The 21,584-nt window shown below is 40.6% G+C and overlaps 2 protein-coding genes across 2 annotated transcripts in view; both read left to right on the plus strand.

Annotated features, from left to right (window-relative positions):
• Positions 1 to 10,058, plus strand: part of TMBIM4 (transmembrane BAX inhibitor motif containing 4) — a 27,583-nt gene extending 17,525 nt beyond the window's left edge. Inside the window, exon 7 of the mRNA XM_027854146.1 lies at positions 9,820 to 10,058. Within this exon, the coding sequence (XP_027709947.1) occupies positions 9,820 to 10,026 (207 nt within the window). The 3' untranslated portion in view covers positions 10,027 to 10,058. The remainder of the gene's footprint in view (positions 1 to 9,819) is intronic.
• A 10,829-nt stretch (positions 10,059 to 20,887) lies between these two features.
• Positions 20,888 to 21,584, plus strand: part of LLPH (LLP homolog, long-term synaptic facilitation factor) — a 6,284-nt gene continuing 5,587 nt past the window's right edge. The window contains exon 1 of the mRNA XM_027854193.1: positions 20,888 to 20,959. The gene's annotated coding sequence lies outside the window, so the exon portion shown is untranslated. The remainder of the gene's footprint in view (positions 20,960 to 21,584) is intronic.

Below are 21,584 nucleotides of genomic sequence, written 5' to 3' on the forward strand. Positions count from 1 at the left end.
CACACACACACACACACACACACACACACACACACACACACACACACCCCCACCCACCACATTTTCAAGCATATTTTTTATTTTTATGAGTGTGTGTATGTATATACACACATACACATTTATTTATTTTATGATTTATTTTATGGATGAGAGAAATGTGGGGAGAGGTCTTCTAGAAGTAAGCTAGAGAATTTGTACATGGATGGCAGATTCCATTGACATAGTTAATTCAGAAAAAATCAATCAACATGTATTAAGCACATATTATGGACCAGGTAGTTAGGCTAAGCATTAGGGATACAAAGTCAAAAGTAAAACCGCCCCTCCCTTCAAGGAGCTTACATTCCAGTGGTAAAGACAGAGTGCACATATATAAATATTTGCAGAATACATGCAAAATGAGTGCCATGTTTTGGGAGGAAGGACACTAGCAGTTGGAACGGATCAGGAAATGAATAAAAGAAAAGGCATTCAGTAAGCACTAACTGCTAAGCACTAAGCTAAATGCTGGGGATACAAATAGGAAAAAACAAGTCAGTCCTTGTTCCTCTCAAAGATCTCTTCTAATTGGGGGAGATAGCACATAAAAGAAAGTTCGGCTGTGGTGCTCATGGAAATTCCCAAGGCTATTTCAGAGAAGCAGATGTCAAGGCTAGGAGTCGTTAGGTAAATATTTTAACTACTCGTTGGAGGGAGGATGTATACACAACATACTTTCACATTTAATCTGCATTATTAAAATTTTCCCCCTCACTTTCTTAAGACTGGAAAATCTACAGAACAAATCAGATCTTGATTTGAAGCATTTGCTGTTTTTCAAGGTATAAGTTTGCACACTGAAAATTTAACATTCAGCTCTTGCAAATTAGTACGAGCTGGCTCCAAGACACAGCTGTCTTAAACTTTCATGATATCGGTGCTGACGGACCAATAGAACATAGACTTGGGGCGGATGGTAAGGCCTTACCTTCGGAGACAGTGAGAGGGCCTGGGGGGGTCTCCATCTTACGCTGAGGAAGAATTAGTGAGATAGAGGAGGAGCAGAGGGTTCATTGCAAGCATGGGACACAGCGATGAGAGATTTGTGTGTGATAGAGCAAGTGAGCCATTATGGCTTCATTACAAAGTTCATGAAAGAGAGTATAAGAACACTAGAAAAACAGAAAGGGACCAGGTTATGGAGAGTTTCAAATGTCCGAAGGGGAGTTCATATTTAATTCTAGAGTTAATAGGGAACTGCTGGAGTTATATTAAGTAGGGAGATGACAAGGTCAGACCTGTGCTTTTGGAAACTCATTTCATATTTATGTGGAGGATGGATTCGACTGGGGAGAAACTTTTTAAAAACAAGACACTAAATAGGAGATGATTTCAACAGTCCAGGAGAGAGATGATGGGTGTCTGAAATGGACTGGTGGTTTGATAGAATGCAAGATTGTGTGTGTGGGATGAGGAATTATGGATGACATTGAGCTGCAAACTTGTGTGACTGGAAGGATGGTGGTACCTTGAAAGAATAAAGTTCAGAAGAATGGATGATTTGAGGTGGAAAATATATTGAGAAGTCAGTTTTTGCTGTGTTGAGAACCCATTTGAAATGACTAGTAGGCAGTTGGTAAGATGGAAGTGGAGTTCAGGAGAGAAACCAGGACTAGAAATCACCTACATGGAGGGGCAGAGCCAAGATGGCAGAGGGAAAGCAGTGACTTGTTTGAGCTCTCCCCCAAACCCCTCCAAATACTTATAAAAAATGGCTCTAAACAAATTCTAAAGCAGCAGAACCCACAAAAAGACAGAGTGAAACAAATTTCCAGCCAAAGACAGCCTGGATGGTTGATCGGAAAGGTATATCGCGCCAGGCAAGGAGAGGAGCGCAGTTCAATGTGGGCACGCAGGCTACCGTGACCTTGTAGCAGGCCTCAGAGGGCAGCTGTGGCGGTTTCCAGGCTTTTCAACCCACAAACGCCAAAGACAACTTAGAAGGTCAGTGGGAAAAGTCTGTGACTGCGGTGAGAGAAGGAGCTAGGTCTTAGCCACCGGCAGCGGCTATTTCCTGAGCTTCGGGCCCACAGACTGAGGGGGAATCGAGTGGCTGATCAGAGGGGGATTGCAGGGATCCCTTTGCCAGTGCTGAGGCAGGAATCTCTTGCTTTACCGGTGCTTGGATCTGGGTCAGAGTTCTGAGGGGTGGTCCTGGGGCGAGGAGGAATGTTGGTATGGTGGAGCTTGTTGTGGCAGTGGAGAGGAAACACCTCTCCCCTTATCATACCACCTTGGAAGAACTGAAAATTTTCAGGTCCCTGAAAGTATCTCTGAAAACAGCTGTACAAACCCCTGAAGCTTGGGACAGTACATTCTCCACATTGAAAACAGACTTTTACCTTAACAAAGAGTTTAAAACTCAAGTAATTGGCCGGGATCATGAGTAAGCCATGCAAAAAGAGTCAGACTACATTATCTTACTTTGGTGACAAAGAAGATCAAAACATACAACCAGAAGAACACAATGAAGCCAAGCTCCTACATCCAAAACCTCCAAGAAAAATATGAATCAGTCCCAGGCCTTGGAAGAGCTCAAAAGGGATTTTGAGAAGCAAGTAAGAGAAGTAGAGGAAAAACTGAGAGTGATGCAAGAAAATCATGAAAAACAAGTCAACAGCTTGCTAAAGGAGACCCAGAAAAATATTGAAGAAAATAATACCTTAAAAAATAGCCTAACCCAAATGGCAAAAGAGGTCCAAAAAGCCAATGAGGAGAAGAATGCCCTAAAAAGCAAAATTAGCCAAATGGAAAAGGAAGTCCAAAAGCTTACTGAAGAAAATATTTCCTTAAAAATTAGAATAGAGCAATTGGAAGCTAGTGACTTTATGAGAAATCAGGACACTGTAAAACAAATCCAAAAGAATGAAAAATTAGAAAACAATGTGAAATATCTCATTGGAAAAACAACTGACCTGGAAAATAGATCCAGGAGAGAGAATTTAAAAATTATTGGACTATCTGAAAGCCATGATCCAAAAAAGAGCCTAGACATCATCTTTCAAGAAATGATCCAGGAAAACTGCCCTGATATTTTAGAACCAGAAGGCAAAACAGAAATTGAAAGAATCCACCGATCACCACCTGAAAGAGATCCCCAAAGGAAAACTCCTAGGAATATTGTAGCCAAATTCCAGAGTTCCCAGGTCAAGGAGGAAATAGTACAAGCAGCCAGAACGAAACAGTTCAAGTATTGTGGAAACACAATCAGGATAAACCAAGATTTAGTTGCTTCTACATTAAGGGACCGCAGGGCATGGAATATAATATTCCGGAGGGCAAAGGAGATAGGATTACAAGCAAGAATCACCTACCCAGCAAAACTGAGTATAATCCTGCAGGGGAAAAAATGGTCATTCAGTGAAATAGAGGACTTTGAAGCATTCTGGATGAAAAGACCAGAGCTGAATAGAAAATTTGACTTTCCAATACAAGACTCAAGTGGAACATGAAGAGGTAAACAGGAAAGAGAAATCATAAGAGATTTATTAAGGTTGAACTGTTTACATTCCTGCATGGAAAGATGATATTTGTAACTCATGAGACCTTTGTCAGTATTAGGGTAATTGGAGGGAAAAAATTATATGTATGTATGTATGTATATAGATAGATAGATAGAGGACGCAGGGTGAGTTGAAGATGAAAGGGTCATTATCTGGAGAATAAAATTAAGGAGTGAGAGAGGATTATACTAGGAGAAGGAGGAAGGGAGAGGTAGAACGGGGTAAATTATCCCACACACACACACAAAAAAAAAAACAAAAGAAAAGGCTCTTAGAGTGGAGGGGAAACGGGGGAAGGTGAGAGGGAATGAGTCAATCTTATTCTCATAGGATTTGACTTAAGGAGGGAATAACATACACACTCAATTGAGTATGGAAATCTGTCTTACCCTACAGGAAACTGGGGGGAAAGGGGACAGGAGAGTAGGGGGATGATAGAAAGGAGGGCAGATTGGGAAAGGGAGTAATCAGAAGCAAATACTTCTGAAGAGGGACAGGGTCAAAAGAAAGAATAGAATAATTTGGGGGGGCGGGATAGGATTAAGGGAAATAGAGTTAGTTTTTCACAGCATGTCTACTATGGATGTGTTTTGCATAACTGCACGTACATAACCTATATTTAGTTGCTTGCCTTATCAGTGAGGGCAGGTAGGGAGGGAAGAAGGGAGAAAATTTGGAACCCAAAGTTTTAAAAACATGTTTAAAAAAATGTTTTCACATGCAACTGGGAAATAAGAAATACAGGAAATGGGGTACAGAAATCCATCCTGCCCTACAGGAAAATTGAAAAGGAAGGGGATAAGAGAGGGGTGGGAGAGATAGAGGGGAAGGCAGATTAGGGGAAGGGGTATTCAGAATGCATGCCATCTTGGGGTGGGGGGGAGGGGCGAGATGGGGTGAAAATTTGGAACTCAAAATCTTGTGGAAGTAAATGTTGAAAACAAAAAAATACATAAAAATTACTGCAAAAAAAAAAAGAAATCACCTACATGGAGATAATTACTCCCATGGAACTTGATGAAATCGCCAAGAGTGAAAGTGTAGAGAGAGAAGGAGACCTAAGAGAAAGCAGATGATAGCACAAGTCACAAGACGAGGGAAGGAGAATGAACTTCTGGAGAATGACTTTGCTTTTCTTGGTGAAGTATGAAAAAAGGACCCCAGCTGAGAGGGTAGAAGGAGAAGGGGATAGATGATATGGGAGATTTCAGGAGAGCAGACAGGGTTTGATACAACTATTGTGAAGAGTGAAATGTACAATCTAGGGAGAAGTAAAAGGATTGCCTAGATGCAGTGAGGGCTCAACTGAGGTTAGATGGTATGAATCTATAGTGGAGTCAATCACAGTTGCATGACTTCTTCCATTTGAATTCAGCACCATGCGAGTAGGAGCAGAAGAGGCAAATTGTGGGAGTCATGCAGGGTTCTGCATAATGTGAGCAGTAATAGAACAAGTCAGCAAGAGGTTTAAGACTATAGGATGGTACAGAGTTGAACTGGTTCACCAAGGGGTCAAGATTTGGGAAGAGAGGAATAGCCAGAGCAGGGGTCCTGGCCTGAGAAGAGTAGAGGGATCAGAGATCATATAAGAATGAAGAATAGTTTTAGGAAGAGGAAGGTTTAGGAAGGGATAGAAATATAGGTGATTTTGACTAGATAAAGTAATTTCAGAGTTCTTGATCCTGGAAGTAAAGCACCTATAGGTAATGCTAGGCAAGGGGGTAACTCTCCCTATGTGTAGCTGGTATTTGATCAGTAAGTTATAGGAGTTGAACAAATTGAGGAGCTGGGAGGTTAAGGTATTAGAGTAGTAACATTTATGATTTTCCCCATTATGTGGGCAGGAGGTGCGGTGGAGAAAGATGGAACCAGAAACTAAGAAAGAAGGCAGAATGACCTGGGGGTTAGTAGATAGAGGTCACCAGGATCTAGATTGAATGATAAATTTGGACCATGTGAACTTAAAATGAAGAGAAGATGGCAATAGAGAATAAAAAGGAATGAAAATGTCATTTAAGTCAAATTCTTAGTAATAGGAAAAAAACCAGTGAAGGTCTCAGAGCTAATGAAGCATTCCCTTTATGGCAGAGCAGTGGGGTGTAAATATTGTCACTATATTTGGTGTTTTGTTTACTTGTTTTTCTGTGTTAAAAAGGAAATGTTCAGTATAGGTGGAGGAAGGGAGATTTTTTTTCCCCTGAGAAATAATTATGATGTAAAGATAAAATGCATCAGTAAAACGTTAAAAGAAAAACATAATCACACTTTTGAACATGTTGAGTTTTGGCCCCAGAATATTCAAATGGAGAGGTTTTTTATGCCGTCTAAAATGTGAGTCTACAGCTCAGAGATGTTACAGGTGCAGCTATAGATTTGGGAGTCATCCATTGGAACCATAGGCAGGACTGAAATTGCTTGGAAAGAGCTTGGAAAGAGAGGAGGGCCAAGAACGGAATCATCTGTCCACCATTGACTTGTTTTGGCAGCTCCCCCTACTGGTTTCTTGCTGTCATTGTTCTCATGCCAGTTTTCCCTCACTGAGTTCCCTGTGGAATGGAATATAGGTTTTCAGTGTTTTCCCTTTCCTGTTGCCCCTGAAATCAGCACATATCTCTTTCTTAGGGTCCTAAAGTGTTTTTATCAGCCTTTATCACTAATCACAACAGGGAAATATCTGTACTTTATCTACTTGAGTAGCTTTGCGGTCTCATTACTATAGGTACTTCTTTCGTGCATTCTTGTTTATTCTTTTCCATAAATCCCCTACAAAGGATTGATACAGAAGGCTAGAGGCTTTTAATACATGTATTAAATTAAATTAATACATGTATTAAAAAGTCTTCAGCCAACCCTGGTCACCCTTCCCTTAATTACCAGTCATTCTGCAAGAACTTTGCAGTCACCTTTTTCCTCTTTGTCTCAGTGGCTATTGACTTCTACGCTCACCTCTGCCCCCTAGCTGAGAAAAGCATTTCCTTATTTAGCCTCCAAGGATTTTTTTTTTCTCTTTGCTTCCTTAGTGTATTGACCTAGCAATAACCTCTTTTATCTTCCTGGAGGTCTCAGTGGATCTGGCCTCTAAAAGTTTTAATTTAGCCTTGACTTATTCCTTCTCCACCCTTTTGGTTTGCTTTATTCATTAGCTAATTGTTGACCTTATTCTACCCTTCAGGACAAGTTTAACATCTGTACCTGCTGCCCTAGACTGACATCAGACACCTTATGTCTGAAGGCAGTGCATCTGGAACCTGGGCTGCCCTGATTCCTACTTTTAAGCCTGCCTTTTCTTCCTACTTTTAGCAAGTCCCCAGCTGACTGTCTTTCTCTTTCTGTTCAAAGTTAGCACTTTCTGCTGACTCTACCTTTGACCTTATCAGCAAGTTGCCAGTTTAGTTTTGATCTAATCCTCAGCAGATTGAGAACTCCAAGATAATGGACTTTCGAAGAATAAGCATATGCCAGATAATAATAATAGCTAACATACATATACATACATAGACTTTTTAAAGGTTTGTGAAGGCTGTGAAGTGAGTACCATATCTCACCGCATAATCATCACAGATTTTACACCAATTTTTTTGCAAAAGTGGGTGCGACCATTATGTGAAGCTTTTAAAATGTGCTGGTATTACTTAAAAATCATTTATTACTGAATTGTCTTTGGTGAAAGATTAGGCTGTACGGAGTACTTGTGAATAAATGTTGAAATTGGAAAGATTCAAATCTTAACCATATTATGTGACTTGCTCATGGCAGCTTTACCTGCCCCGTTACAGCTCTTCATTGGGTTGAGTGACAATACAGTTAGTACTACAGGGCTCTAAACAAACCATGCAAGTTGGCTTTGGGAAATATACTGACAATGCACATGTGCTGAGAATTCCAGGCTTGCGGCTTACAATGTGCCAGAGATAAATGTGTATCCATATGCCACTGGTGAATACATTGCTGCTTTATTTATCTTTTAAGCAGCATGATGAACAGAATTATACCATGCAATGATTTTGCAATAAAAGGCTATAAACCAATTTTTTGGACTGAAAAAAAAAAAAAACCCAAACAGGGTGTGATGATTGTGTGGGTGAAATATGGCACTTCTATTATCCTCATTTTATTGATGAGGATACTGAAGACAAGAAAGGTTAAGTGATTTTCCCAGGGTCTCACAGCCAGTAAGTGTCTGAAGTCGGGTGGGAACTTAGGTCTTCTTGACTCCAAGTCTATTTATTATGCCAAGCTGCCCCTTCCCTGCCAAACTTTTTTGTTACCCATCTATAGGGGAGAAGTTGATTTCCTAGACCTCTAGTACAGTAGGAAAATACCTATATAACAACTGTTCAACAGAGAAACCCCCTCCCATCTTTCTGGCCCTCCTCCCAGCCCTCCAGAGGGTCATGTCACCTCACAGTATCACAGTCTTCCTAATTATTACTCAGTCTCCAAAATGTGCCTCCTTTGCCCTTGCCCTCACATCTTGTCCTTTCCTTCTTTATAGCTCTCAGATCTTTCCCTTTCTATTTCCACTGTCCCTACCCTCATTCAGACTTCATTCCACTTTCCCTGCTTCTCACTTTCTGTTTAGCTAACTGCTTATGTCTCCATCTCTGCCCTTGACATCACCTCTGTACTCTAGTTCCATATTTTCAGTTGTCCATATCCTAACAAGATCATACATTCAACATATTTCAAACTGAATTCTTTTCCCATTCCCATCTTGGTCTTTTTGATTTCTATGCCTTTGGATACACCTTTCCCCATGCCTGAAATAGATACTCTTCTACCAACCACCCACCATATGACATACCTCCCTGATTAAAATCCCTTTCCCTCCCCAAATTTCTCATTGCACTTTGGACGCATATCATCCATTCCATTTCACTGCCACCCTGGTTTGTGCCATGATTACATCTGCCTAGATGATTGCAATAGTTTCTTGACTGGTGTCCCTATTTCTGGTATCTCCTTGATGCAATTCATTAATATATGCCATAGCTAGATTAGTCTCTCCATAGTATCATTTTGTTTATGTTACTCTATCGTTTTGAAACTCTCCTTGGCTTCCCACTGTCCACTAAATTAAGTACAAACCCGTTAGCCTGTTACTCATTGCCTTTTATCTGATCTCAGTTTAGCTTTTTATTTTATATTCTGCTTCATTGTGTATACTCACATTCTCCCCTAACTAGATTACTCATGGGTCCCTAAGCACAGCTTATTTTCTCACTTCTTTATTCTTGCCATTTTCTTTACCTTTGAAAACCTTGCCCTTCATCCGTCTTGACCACCCTAAAAGGGCCAGTTCACATGTTCCCTCTTCCAGGAAGCCTGTGATCAAACCAGCACTAAATCTGTGTATATACTTGTCTCGAATCTCCCTTAAAAGCACTCGTCACATATGGTCTTACAGTATGATTATTTTTATACCTATTTTCACTACTAGATTTTAAGTGTCTTGAGAATAACAGATTACCTTATTTATGTTTGTATTATCTACCTCCATAATATCTAGCATAGGACTTTTCACATTGTAGGTGCTCAGTGTATGTTTTATGAATAAATGAGTAACTCAGTTAATAGAATCATAGATAATGAAGTCCTTTAACATCTTTTAGGAAATCTCAATTGAATTAGATTGTCAGCTTTCAAAGGAAAAAATTTGGGATGCAAAAGTAAAATATTTCAATGTTGAAGAAGTTTTCAAATATCTTATTGATTTGGAGGTGACTCTGGGTTTTTGAAGACTATGCTGATAGAATGTCATTCTTCACAAACTGGAAAGGCTTCAAGTATGGGCTTAATGATGAAATAAGCGCATTGTCAGAAGACCAGCCAAGCTAAGTTGAAGAAGTTCATCACCAGGTTGTTTGCAAGGTGGTGAATTTTTCAACCATCGTACATCTCAAAGACCACTGTACAGGGGTTGTGACTGGTATCTATTAAAAGGAGTAACCACAGAGACAAAATTACAGACTTTTAGAATAAGAAATACATTTGGGATGCTGCCATAGAATTCTAAGCAGTTTTGCCAAATTTCAGACAAAAAATAAGTTAATTGTAAGTGTTATTTTATACTGTTACTCATTATGGTATAGTATAAAGTAATGCATTTAGAATATTTCATGGAATTTATGTGCTTTTAACATTTTGTTTTTAAAATCATTTGCCACTAGTGATTATTTAAAAATAATTAGCTGCTAATTATAGCAGGTAATTTAAAGTCTTCTGGAAATGCTTTTCTCAAATATTAACCTACATATATTTATTTTTTAATCTATAGTTCTTCTATGATAATGAGTTGGTGGAGGTAATCTTTTCTGCAATGGGAGCTCTTCTGTTCTGTGGATTCATCATTTATGATACTCATCTACTGATGCACAAACTGTCCCCTGAAGAGTATATATTGGCTGCCATCAACCTCTACTTGGATATCATCAATCTGTTCCTGCACCTATTGCGTTTATTAGAAGCATTTAATAAAAAGTGATTGAGAACAATAAAGTGTTTGATAAATACTGAGGCTTGGAATATAGATCGTTAAAAATTATTTTGCTCTCTAGTTACTCAGTATTTGTGAGATTGAAGCTTTACTATTTTTTTATATCTACCTGCTACCAGATTTTTGATTTAGAACTTATGAATAATGTTTCATATTGCTCTCCATTTGATTTTGGATTCTCCTTAAAAATGTTTGAACTTAATAGCTCTAACAATATTTATTCTTGTAAAGAACAGAATTAGGTTTTGCACCCAAGGAAATTCTTAATTAAAATTTTATGTTACCTTTGATTTCAGTAAGGAGACATTAAAAATCTTGTCTTATTTTTTCCTGCTCTAAATTTGCCAGAGGTTGATAGTTTGAAATTCAAAATTGTTTCATGAATATGTAATATAAAATTAAGGCTTTCTTTTTAGAGTGATTTTTTTTTTATATTTTTCCTTAAGTACAATTCTTAAAGTTTTTATTTGATTTGCATTATATTTTGAAGGCTTTAATTCCATTAATCTTAATCAGAAGGAAAATATTTAATTGAACATTTTGGAGCCATGCAACTGACACTTTCAGAATATTCAGTATTGTAATAAAAGATCTATTTTAAGATAAAATTGAATGACAAATATTTAAATGCTGTATAGGTTTAACTTTAAAATCAGAACGTGTTCATGTATTTAGGATGTGCATATGCTATTAAACAACCTACATTTCAAAATGTAGGCAGACAAATGTACTTTGTGGTTTTATTTGGAAATGCTGTGCTAAGTGCACACAGCAGGTTACCTCAGTGTCTCTTAGACAGTGTCATGTAGTGGGAAGAACACAGAACTTGGCGTTAGAAGGCGTGGTTCTGAGTCCTGATTCTACTATTGTCAGTAGGACCATAGATAAGTCCTTTTACCTTTCAGAGCCTCAGTTTTATCACTTCTAAAGTAGGGATATTTAAGCCAATGAGAAAACATGACTTATTGGAAAAGACCTGGAGGTTGGGAAAGATTGAAGGCAAAAGGAAAAGGGAATGGCAGAGGTTGAGATAGTGTCATGGAAACAACAACCATGAACTTGGACAGAATTTGGGAGATACTGGAGGATAGCCTGCCATGCTGTGCTCCATGGGGTCATGAAGAATTGGACACTACTGAACAACAGAAATGTGTGTATATATGCCTGGGCTGCATAGAGATTAAAAGACTAGCCTCAACTCACATAGCTAGTAAGATTAGCACTTTATTATACTACTTTAATTTTGATAATTATGAAAGCTTTTCTTAAGGGACAGATACAAGCATTCCCTAATGTTGAGGCTTTGTAGAAGCCTAAATGGGTTTGCTGATGGGAGAAAATGCCACTTATGGTGACATGGTATAAAGATGGTCTGGAAATAACCTGATGTAGTGGTGTCATCCCTGTTACTGAAGAGGATGTGGCTAGTGGATTGCTTGAGTTTGTGTGTTCTGAACTGCTGTAAAGTCCATTAGGTATCCAAACTTAGTTCATCACCAGTAGGGTGAGTTTCCAAGAGTAGAAGCCCATCAAGTTACATAAAGAGGGGCAAATTCCCAGGCTGGGAGAGGAGCAGATCATAAGCCTGAGGTGACAGCTTGAGTTTTAGGTAAATGGTAGGGGCTAGAAAGCAGAGGTGTGGTGCTGAAAGATGCTTAGGAAGACATGAATGTTTACCAATCAGGTTTGTAAGACTCCTTTACAGTTTGCCAAGTGCTTTCCCATAAATATCACCAGATCATCATTCCAGGGAAGTGGGTAGAGCACTTAATTTGAAAATAAGGTTATTAGATACATTTTAATATTGCAATTGATATTTTAATAATAGTGACTTGTTTTGCTTTTATTGGTATGCAAATGGACTTGGCATGTGATTAATCAGTGCATGCAATTCTGCTTTCTCTTAATTCAAAGGTTTGTGTATACTAAGGAAAGTATTTTAAATTACAAAGTAAAATTTACAATTAACATAACATGGATTTACAATTAACATAAAATGAAAATTCACTTCCTCTTAAAAATTTAATCTCCTATTTAAATAAGGCAGCCATGACTGCTTTGAGATATATATATAATATATATATATATAACATTAATATTTTCATAACCTCTTAACATATATTGTCAAAAATTTAGTGATTTCATACTATTCATGGTCTCAGTTTTTAAGAATGTCTTTTATTTTTTATTTCCCATTTTAATAGTATTTTTTTCCCAATGACATGCAAAGACAGTCTTCAACGTTCACTTTTACAAGATTTTGATTTCCAAATTTTTCTCCTTCCCTTTTCACCCTCCTCTCCAAGACAGCAAGCAATCCAATATAGGTTATATATGTACAATCATATTAAATATATTTCCACATTAATCATGTTGTGAGAGGAGAATCTGAACAAAAGGGAAAAACCATGAGGGAAAAAAAAGTGAAAATGGTATGCTTGGTCTGCATTCAGACTCCATAGTTCTTTCTCTGCATGTGGATAGCATTTTCCATCATGAGACTTTTGGAGATGTCTTAGACCCTTGCATTGCTGAGAAGAGCTAAGTTTATCAAAGTTAGTCATCACACAATATGGCTGTTACTGTATACAACATTCTACTGGTTCTGCTCACTTCACTCAGCATCAGTTCATGCAAGTCTTTCCAGTTTTTTCTGAAGTCTCATCATTTCTATAGCACAATAGTATTCTATTACATGTATATACCACAACTTGTTTAGCCATTCCTCAGTTGATGGGTGTTCCCTCAATTTCCAATTCTTTGCCACCACAAAAAAAAAAAAGCTGTTATAAATATTTTTCAGCATATGGGTCCTTTCCCCCTTTTTATGATCTCTGGGATACATATCAGCGGTATTGCTGGATCAAAGGGTATGCACAGTTTTATAGCCTTTTGGGCATAGTTCCAAATTGCTTTCCAGAATGGTTGGATCAGTTCACAACTCTACCAACAATGCAGTAGTGTTCCAATTTTCCCACATCTCCCAACATTTACTAGTTTCCTTTTTTGTCATATTAGCCATTCTGATGGGTGTGAGGTGGTACCTAAGAGTTGTTTTAATTTGTATTTTGCTAATTAATAGTGATTTAGAGCGTTTTTCATATCACTATAGATAGTTTAATTTCTTCATCTGAAAAGTGACTGTTCATATCCTTTGACCATTTATCAATTGGGGAGGGAATGTCTTTTAAACTTGATATTTGATAAATCAAAAACTTCAACAGCTTCAAAACATCAGGAATTTACCTGTGTCTTTTTAAGACCAGTTCTTTACCTGCTTGATTATGATAAAGTTTAAAACATTTGTCATAAGATCATAGAATCTCAAAATAGGAGAGTCCTCAGGTGTAACTTAAACATGAACAAATTATGAATCCTGTCTATAATATTCCTCCTTCCCCAGTGATTATCCAGCTTTGGCTTAACTATCATCTCCAATGACCTTCCCTCTCTCCTAGTCTTCCAATAGATAGCTTAACTTGCTGGTTTTTTCTTATGTGGGCTATAATCAGCCTTCTTGCAACTAACACCCATTGGTCCTACTTTTGCCACTTGGGGCCAAACAAATCCAATAGTTGAAAGCAGCTATTCTTACTCCTCAACCTGTTTGTATGTGGGGGTGAGTGTGTATGTGTGTACATATGCAACAAATTAAAATTTTTTATTCTCCAGGACAAGAATTGCATTTTCATTTTATAGTACTGATAAGTGCAATGGTCACTTCTGTCCCTCTCCAAACATTCAAATATTCAGAATGTCCAGATTTACAGAAGGGGCTCAGATATTATTTTTAATCTGCCACTGCACCCAGCCTTGGCTACAAATTTGAGCCCTTTGGGTTTTTGAAAAGCTATGTAGGATGCTTTCTCTTCTAGTACATGAATCCACCTCTTCACTGGTGGATCCAGAAGAGGCATCACTAGAGAAAGCTGCTCCAGCACTTGGGAATCCCCCAACATGTCTACTGGTATAGCCCCTGCTCTCTGGCATTGCTTAGTAATGATGGTGTTGCAGAACATCTTTCTGCTGAAGCTTAAATTCTTCCTTCTTGGAAGTCTGTTTCTTATTTAGCCAGTTGATTATTTCATTACCTTTGTCAAGGTCTTCATTACTAATTTTCCCTTGGTGTTTCTCATCCTCACTGTAGATTTCATGTAAAGTACAAAATTCTAGTAAGTTCCTGGAAGATATCTCACCTCTGCTCATTTTTAGTCTGTATTTTTCAGCTTCTGGGACCATACTAGGACCAATTTTGGGGCTGATGTCTTTTTTGCTGAGGCAGCCCTTATCATTGGTGATGGTGATCTTACTCTCTTGTGTTCTTATCTACAGCAGATACACTGAGGATGCCATTTGCATCAATTTCAAAGATCACTTCAATCTCAAGCACCATAAGGAAGAGGGGTTGGAGAAGAGGGGAGTCCTGTGAGCTCAAAATTGATAGGTAAACCTGGATAAGCACTCAAATTTGTTCTCACACAAGATGGCAGCCTGGACAGTGGCACTATAAACAATAGCCTCATCAGGAATGATACTCCTATTCAGCTCCTTGCCATTGAAATCTTGCAAAAGTTTCTGGATCTTGGGGATGTGAGTAGAACCACTCACCAAAATAATGTCATGGATCTGTGACTTATCTTAGGGCCTTTTTCATCCAGTGTGCTCCAGAAGAGGTCAATAATTCAGCTCTTCAAATGGGCAAAAGTGATAGAGGTATAAAAGTCAAAACCATCATAGAGGGAGTCAGTCTCAGTACTGGCCTTGGTTCTGGAAGAGAGGATATATTTTACATGTTAGTAAGGGGTTGTGAAGGCAGCAGAAAGCCCTTTTGTCCCCACTGGTATCCTTCTTGTGCTTGTACTTGAACCCAGTAATACAATGGTTGACCATATGGTCACCAAAGTCTTCTGCACCCAAGAGAATATCCCCAGCTATGGGCCTGACTTCAAAGATGCCAATTTCAATATGAGGATGGAGACATCGAAAGTGAAGTGTAAAGGTCAAAGATCAACATATTTCTTTTGGCACTAACCTCTTTATCCAAGCCATAAGCAATACCAGTAGCAATTGAGTCACTGATGATTCAGACAAGATACATTGAGATCAGTGATAGTTCCAGCATCTTTGGTGGTCTGATATTGAGAATCATTGAGGTAGGATGGTACTATGACCACGGTATTTGGAAGTCTTTCCAAAACTTCAGCAATTTCTTTCAACTTGGTCAAAACCATAAAACACTCCTGGATAGAAACTTCTGGTATTCTCTTTGTATTCCTCTTGGCCTATGTCATTAGCAACTGTGAATGGTGATATGTTTCACATCTGACTATATGATTGCATCACTCAATATCTGACCAATCAAATGTTGGCACCATAAATTGCTGGTGGGGTTCACTTCAACTTTATTGTTTTTAGCATCACTAATCAAACTTTATGTGTTGGTGAAGGGAATGTAGTTTAGAGTGGTCCTGTTTTCTTGGTCATTGGCTATGACTTCCACTTTGCTACGTTGGAAGATTCTCACATAGTAATCAGTGGTACCAAGATCAATGCCAACGGTGGGTCCCTTTGTCATCATTGTAGAGTGTTGGAGCCACTGTGGCCTGATGAGTCACCAGGGCTGCTGTGGTACCATGTAAGACTCCCTCCAACTTCTGTTCCATCCCCAGTGCCCTGAATGAATCTTCCATTTTCTATTCTCTGTTTTCAAGGTGTTTTCAAGTATTACTCTAACAAACAGTGGCTAGGGTGTGGAGATGTTTGGTTTAGCAGGAAAACTATTTCCTCTTTAGGGTCCCCATCCTTGTGGGGACATAGCCACTCTTTCCCTATTCCTTCTTTCAAACCTCCCCATAACCATGATTTTTCTTGCAGTCACATAGCCTTTGGCTCTGTTTCTGGAGAGTCGGGGAGGAAAGAAGGATAAAGTTCCTTTTCTTTTTACCTGTTCAGGGCAGAGAAACGGGAAACAATTGCTCAAAGCCACTGTATTGCAGGAAGCTTCCTTCTGCTTACCAAATATGTTGCCTAATGTACTACAGCTTAGCTCATTCTTTTTGACCAGTATGGGTTCGTGTGTTTTTCCCCCTTTTTTGGGGGTAGGGAGAATAATAATACTGAGCAGTAAAATCTCTTTGTTTTGGGTTGAACCAAATGAAGGATCGATCTCTCTCTTTCTGTCTCTGTCTCTCTCTCTCCCTTCTCTCTTCTTCCCTCCCTCTTTTCCTTCCTCTCTTTCCCTCCCTCCCCCCTTCCTTCTCCTTCCCTTCATCCCTTTATCCCTCCTTCCTTTGCCCCTCCCTCCCCAACTCCCTCTCTCTCCTTCCCTCCTTCTCTTTCTTTCCTTCCCATTTCCTCTCCCCTTCCTTCTTTTTCTCCCTCCCTCCCTTCCCCCTCTTCCTATCCTCCTTCCTCTCTCCCTTCCTCCTCCTCCCTTTGTCCTGTCCTCCCTCCCCACTCTCATAGGCTTTTACTCTACCCACACTGAATGTTATCTTAGAGAAAATGTTTTTTTTTTTTTTAAGAATACTTGGCTAATACAGAAAGTGAACAGACTATTTAAAAAAAAAAAAGGAATGGGAAGTAGCCTCAGTGAGAACCAGTATGAAGTAGGAGGTGGAGGTAGAGGTTTCACCACTTTGGTTCTCAACAGACATGGAAATGCTACCTTCTCTAGTCTCTTGCTCTTTCCATACTCTCCAGTAGGTTTAATGTCCCTGCAGTAGTGAAGGTTGTGGTTCAGGGTGCAACTGGCTTTCTCATCTTCTCTTTCTCTCCTGGTTACCATGTCATTGTCAAGGAGCCCTGTCTTATCCTGAACATTAGATTGTAAGCTGCTTGAGGAAAGGGACTGTCTTTTACATCTTTTCATATCCCCAGAGCTTAACACAGTGCTTGGAACATAAATGTTTATTGAACTGAATTGAATAGATTACCTCCTATTGTCAGATTACAGTTCTTTCCTTCCTTTCAGATGAGAGAAGAAAGAATTTTTCCATTCAAAGAGTCAAAACTTCACAGTCCCCTGGCTCCCAGAGGCTCTTACACCTAACCACTGATAACTTTATATTTGTCCACAGACTTTATTGGGGCGTCTAGGTGTCACAATGGATACAGCACCAGGCCTGGAGTCGGGGAAGATCTGAGTTCAAATCTGGCCTTAGACACTTACTAGCTGTGTGATCCTGGCCAAGTCACTTAACTCTGTTTGCCTCGGTTTCCTCATCTATAAAATGAGCTGGAGAAGGAAATGGCAAATCACTCCAGTATCTTCGCCAAGAAAACCCCAAAAGGGGTCACGGAGAGTTGGACATGACTAAAACAACCGAACAACAAAGAACAGACTTTGTCTCTAGTGATCTCTTACATTTCTTCCCAGCAACAGAAATTTTGCAGTCTCTGGCAAAATCAGCTGTGCTTTGCTTATTTTCTGGAATTATACATCACAGTATCAAAATAAACATAAGTACTTAACAAAATAAGGACGATTAATTCCGTCTCTCACATAATCATTTCAGGATGTCATTCAGCACAAAGATACATGAACAATATGGGCAGTAGACATAATACAGTGTAAATCAAAATTTTTAACCTGGGGTCCATAAAATTGTTTCCAAAATTTTTTTTTGATAACTGTATTTTAATGCTGTTCAATTTTCAATACAATTAGTATTCTTTCTAATCTTATTTATTTTATGCATTTAAAATTTTCTGAAAAGGGATCCATATATCAGACTGCCAAAGAGATCTGTAACACAAAAGATTTTAGGAACCTTTATTAGGACATTCCTTGACAAGCTGCATCAGTGATTACTAACAATAACAACCTGCATTTATAAAGTGCTTTAACGTTTGCAAAGCACGTACACATATCCTCTTCTTGGACCCTCACAACAACCTTGGTAAGTAGAAGCTATTATCCTCATTATACAGTTTCTTCAACTGTAAAGTGAGAGGATTGGGGTAGATGGTTCCTGAGGTGTCTTCCAGCTCCAAATCTATGATACTGTCATTTCCTCTGAAAATACCATTGAAGGTGGTAAAGCTGAATGTGAAATTTAAAAGAAACTCATTCTTGCTGCATTATGTTATTAAGTCATTTCAGTTGTGTCTGACTCTGACTCCCCTTATGGTTTTCTTGGCAAAGATACTGGAATGGTTTGCCATTTCCTTCTCCAGCTCATTTTACAGGTGAGGAAACTGAGGCCAACAGGGTTAAGTGACTTGGCCAGGGTCACACAGCAAGTAAACGTCTGAGGTCACATTTGAACTCAGGAAGATAAGCTTTCCTGACTCCAGTCCGGGCACTCTATGTACTATGGTGCCACCTAGCTGCCCGAATGCCTCTTTTACTAAAAGCATTGACATGAGATAAGAAAACAGATTTTCCCTTTGGGAGATAAGAGACACTTTTACCTGAGCTGAACTAGGAGATTGATGGAAGAAAGAGAAAGAAAGTGGAGGGATCGATGTTAGACTTTTCATAAGCCTCAAAGAAACACCCAGGACCAAATATAGACAGATATATCTAGACCTGTCTTCTTTCCCTTTTGGGAAAGAAATGATAAGATCAGGAAGTTCATATATCCGGGGAGCTGAGAGCCTCTTTTAGTCTGAGAGGTTTGTGTTGTTTTTCTAAGCTTCCCTCAGCATTTCAGGAAAACTTAGGTTCTTGGAGGAGAGGGGAGGAGGGAGAACATGAATGACCCAAGCAGTATATATGGTGTAAAGCCTAATAGAAAAGGATTCCACTAAGCTTGTGTGGTTGGCAAAAGTCACTCCCCTAGCAACTCAGCTACCTTACCAGTGCCTGATCTTATTTGGGATCTCTCCCTCTCTCTCTCACTTTCTCTCTCTCCTTCTCTCTCTCCCATCTTCTGCTCTCTTTATCTCTCCTCTCTTACTTTTTCTCTCTCTCTCCCCCCTCCTCTTCTCTATCTTTCCTCTCTTACTTTCTTTCTCTCTCCCCCATCTGCTCCTCTCTCTCTCTTTTCCCCCTTCTTCTCCTTTTCTCTCTCCCTCCTCTCCTCTTTCTCACTCTCTCTCCCATCCTCTCATCTTTCTCTCCTTTCCCCTCTTCTCTCCTCCTTCTCTCCTTTCTTTCTCTCTCCTCTCCTTTCTTCTCTCTTCTTTCTCCCTCCCTCCTCTCCTCTCTTATTTTCTCTCTCTTTCCTGCTCTTTCTCTGTCTCACACACACACACACACACACACACACACACACACACACACACACACACACACACACACACACACACACACCCCTCCGTAGGTGTGTCCCTTGAAAGAAGGGACTGTTTTTGCTTCTGTGTCTTCAGAGCCCAGTAGAATGTCTCTCACATAATAGGCACTCAATAAATGCTTGTTGATTGGCAACTATAGTGGCTTGTCTATAATAAGTAAACAAGCATCTATTAAGCCCTTACTGTGTGCCAGGCACTGTGCTGAACACTGGGAATACTGATACCTAAAAGCTAGCTGAAAAGTGTGGGGAAGGTGGATTGTGGATGTGAAGAAAGGAGAGGGCGGGCATTATAAACAAAGTCCAGAAGAGTCAGGAGAGCAGCTGGCCTTGGCCTTCTCCTTAAGATGGAGATTCAAGGAGGAACCAGCCGATCAGAAAGACAGAGGCCTCAGGCTGGAGGCTACTTCCATTTTATGGAGTCCAAGGTGAAGTAAGCTTCCAGGGGGAGAGGTCTGTGGATATCATTCTAGTATCACCCTCCAGACAGCTTCAATTAACAGATGAGGGTACAGGTGTCAGCCGAGACCTAACCTATAGAGTCTGTTTGAGGTTTTGGACTACAAGGGGATAATAGATTCAGAGCTGGAAGGGACCTTGAAGGTCATTTCTCCAACCACGTGGTACAAGTGAAGGCTGTGAAACCTGAGGCCCCAGGGAGGTGGGGTTCACTTATCCAGGGTCATGAGATCATTGATTTAGAGTTGGAAGGGAGCTTAGAAGTCATCAGTTCAAACCCCTCATTTTTCAGATAAGGAAACTGAGGCCCAGAGGGGTTAGGTCACTTGCCCAGGGTCCCAAAACTGTAAGTTATCTGAGGACCACTCAAATCTAGGTTCCCTGATTCCAGACACTAGTAAGAATCTGAGGCAGAATTCAGCCTGAGTCTTCTTGACTTCATGTCTACTGCCTTGCCCAGGTAGAGATGGAATTTGAACCCAGGTCCTCTGGCTCCAAATCCAGCACACTTTGCCTTCCATCACACTGTCTCCTGCCTCCCTCCTCAAAAAGACGCCAAGCCTATTCTAGGTATACTCCAAAGTTACGTCTGGGCAGCCTGGTGATTCAATGGATAGAGCTCTGGGCAAGTGGTGAGGAAGACCTGAGTTCAAATCCTGCCTCAGACACTTACTAGCTGGGTAATCCTGGGCAAGTCACTTACCCTTAGTTTGCCTCAGTTTCCCCATCTGTAAAATGGGGATAATTATAGTACCTACCTCCCAGGATTGTTGGGAAGATCGAATGAGATAATAATTGTAAAGCTCCTGGAACATAGTCATTATTCAGTCGTGTCTGACTCTTCATGGACCCCATTAGGGGTTTTCTTGGCAGAGATACCAAAGTGGTTTGCCATTTCCTTCTCCAGCTCACTTTACAGAGGAGGAAACTGAGGCAAACGGGGTTAAGTGACTTGTTTAGGGTCACATAGCTAGTGTCTGAGCGGCACACAGTAAGCGCTATATAAATGTTAGCTAATGTTGGCGTTGGCGGTGTTGCTCTGGAGGAATTGGAGCACCGAAAGGGTTAACGCAGTCTAGGCAACGTCAGGGGAAAATCCCCGCCCCTTGAGGTCGGAGACGCGGCTTCCGCTCCCAGCGCCCACTGCGTCGGCTGACCGGGCGGAAGTGTGGCAGCTGGCGGAAGTAGTTCTCCCCGTGGGCTCCGAGGGCCGTGAGCTCCAGGTGAGTGGGTCCTGCGCTTGGCCGCTGGCCGGGGCTTCCCTCTTCCCACGTAGCCCGGCACGGCGAGCGTCCCCGCCCGGAGGGGGTTCCTGGAGAAGCGCGGCCGGGGCTGCCCCAGGCCCCCCTGGGCAGCGCCGGGCCTGGCCGCGGAGGGAGGAAAGCAGCCCCGGCTCGGCTCGGTCCGTCCGGGCCTTCTCTGCCGACCTCCCCCCGGGATCAGCCTCGACCATCCAGCCCCCGCGAGGCTCTAACCTTACACTTGAGTCCCTTCATTTGACTGAGGGAGAAACTGAGTCCCACAGAGGGAAAGGGAATCCCCTGCAGGTCACGTGGCGAAAGAACCGGAAGAGGCCGAAATTCCCGGTTGTTGTCGTCGCCCCATGTGGCCTCTGGCCAATGAACACTTTGGGCGAAGTAGAGAGTGGGAGCCGTTGATAAGTCTGCTGACATTTACTAATTAATAAATTAATTAAGCCACAAGAGTTTACCACGTGCCTGCTGTGATAGGAGCGCACAGGATGAAACAGTCTCTGCTTCCAAAGAGCTTCCTTACATTCTAACAGGGGACAGGCGCGTATATGTCTATGCAGCCCGAGTGTAAAGGTGGTAGATCCGTACACACACC

Source organism: Vombatus ursinus, unplaced genomic scaffold, assembly GCF_900497805.2.
Source record: "Vombatus ursinus unplaced genomic scaffold, bare-nosed wombat genome assembly UNPS02010320.1, whole genome shotgun sequence".
NCBI classification, from domain to species: Eukaryota; Metazoa; Chordata; class Mammalia; order Diprotodontia; family Vombatidae; genus Vombatus; species Vombatus ursinus.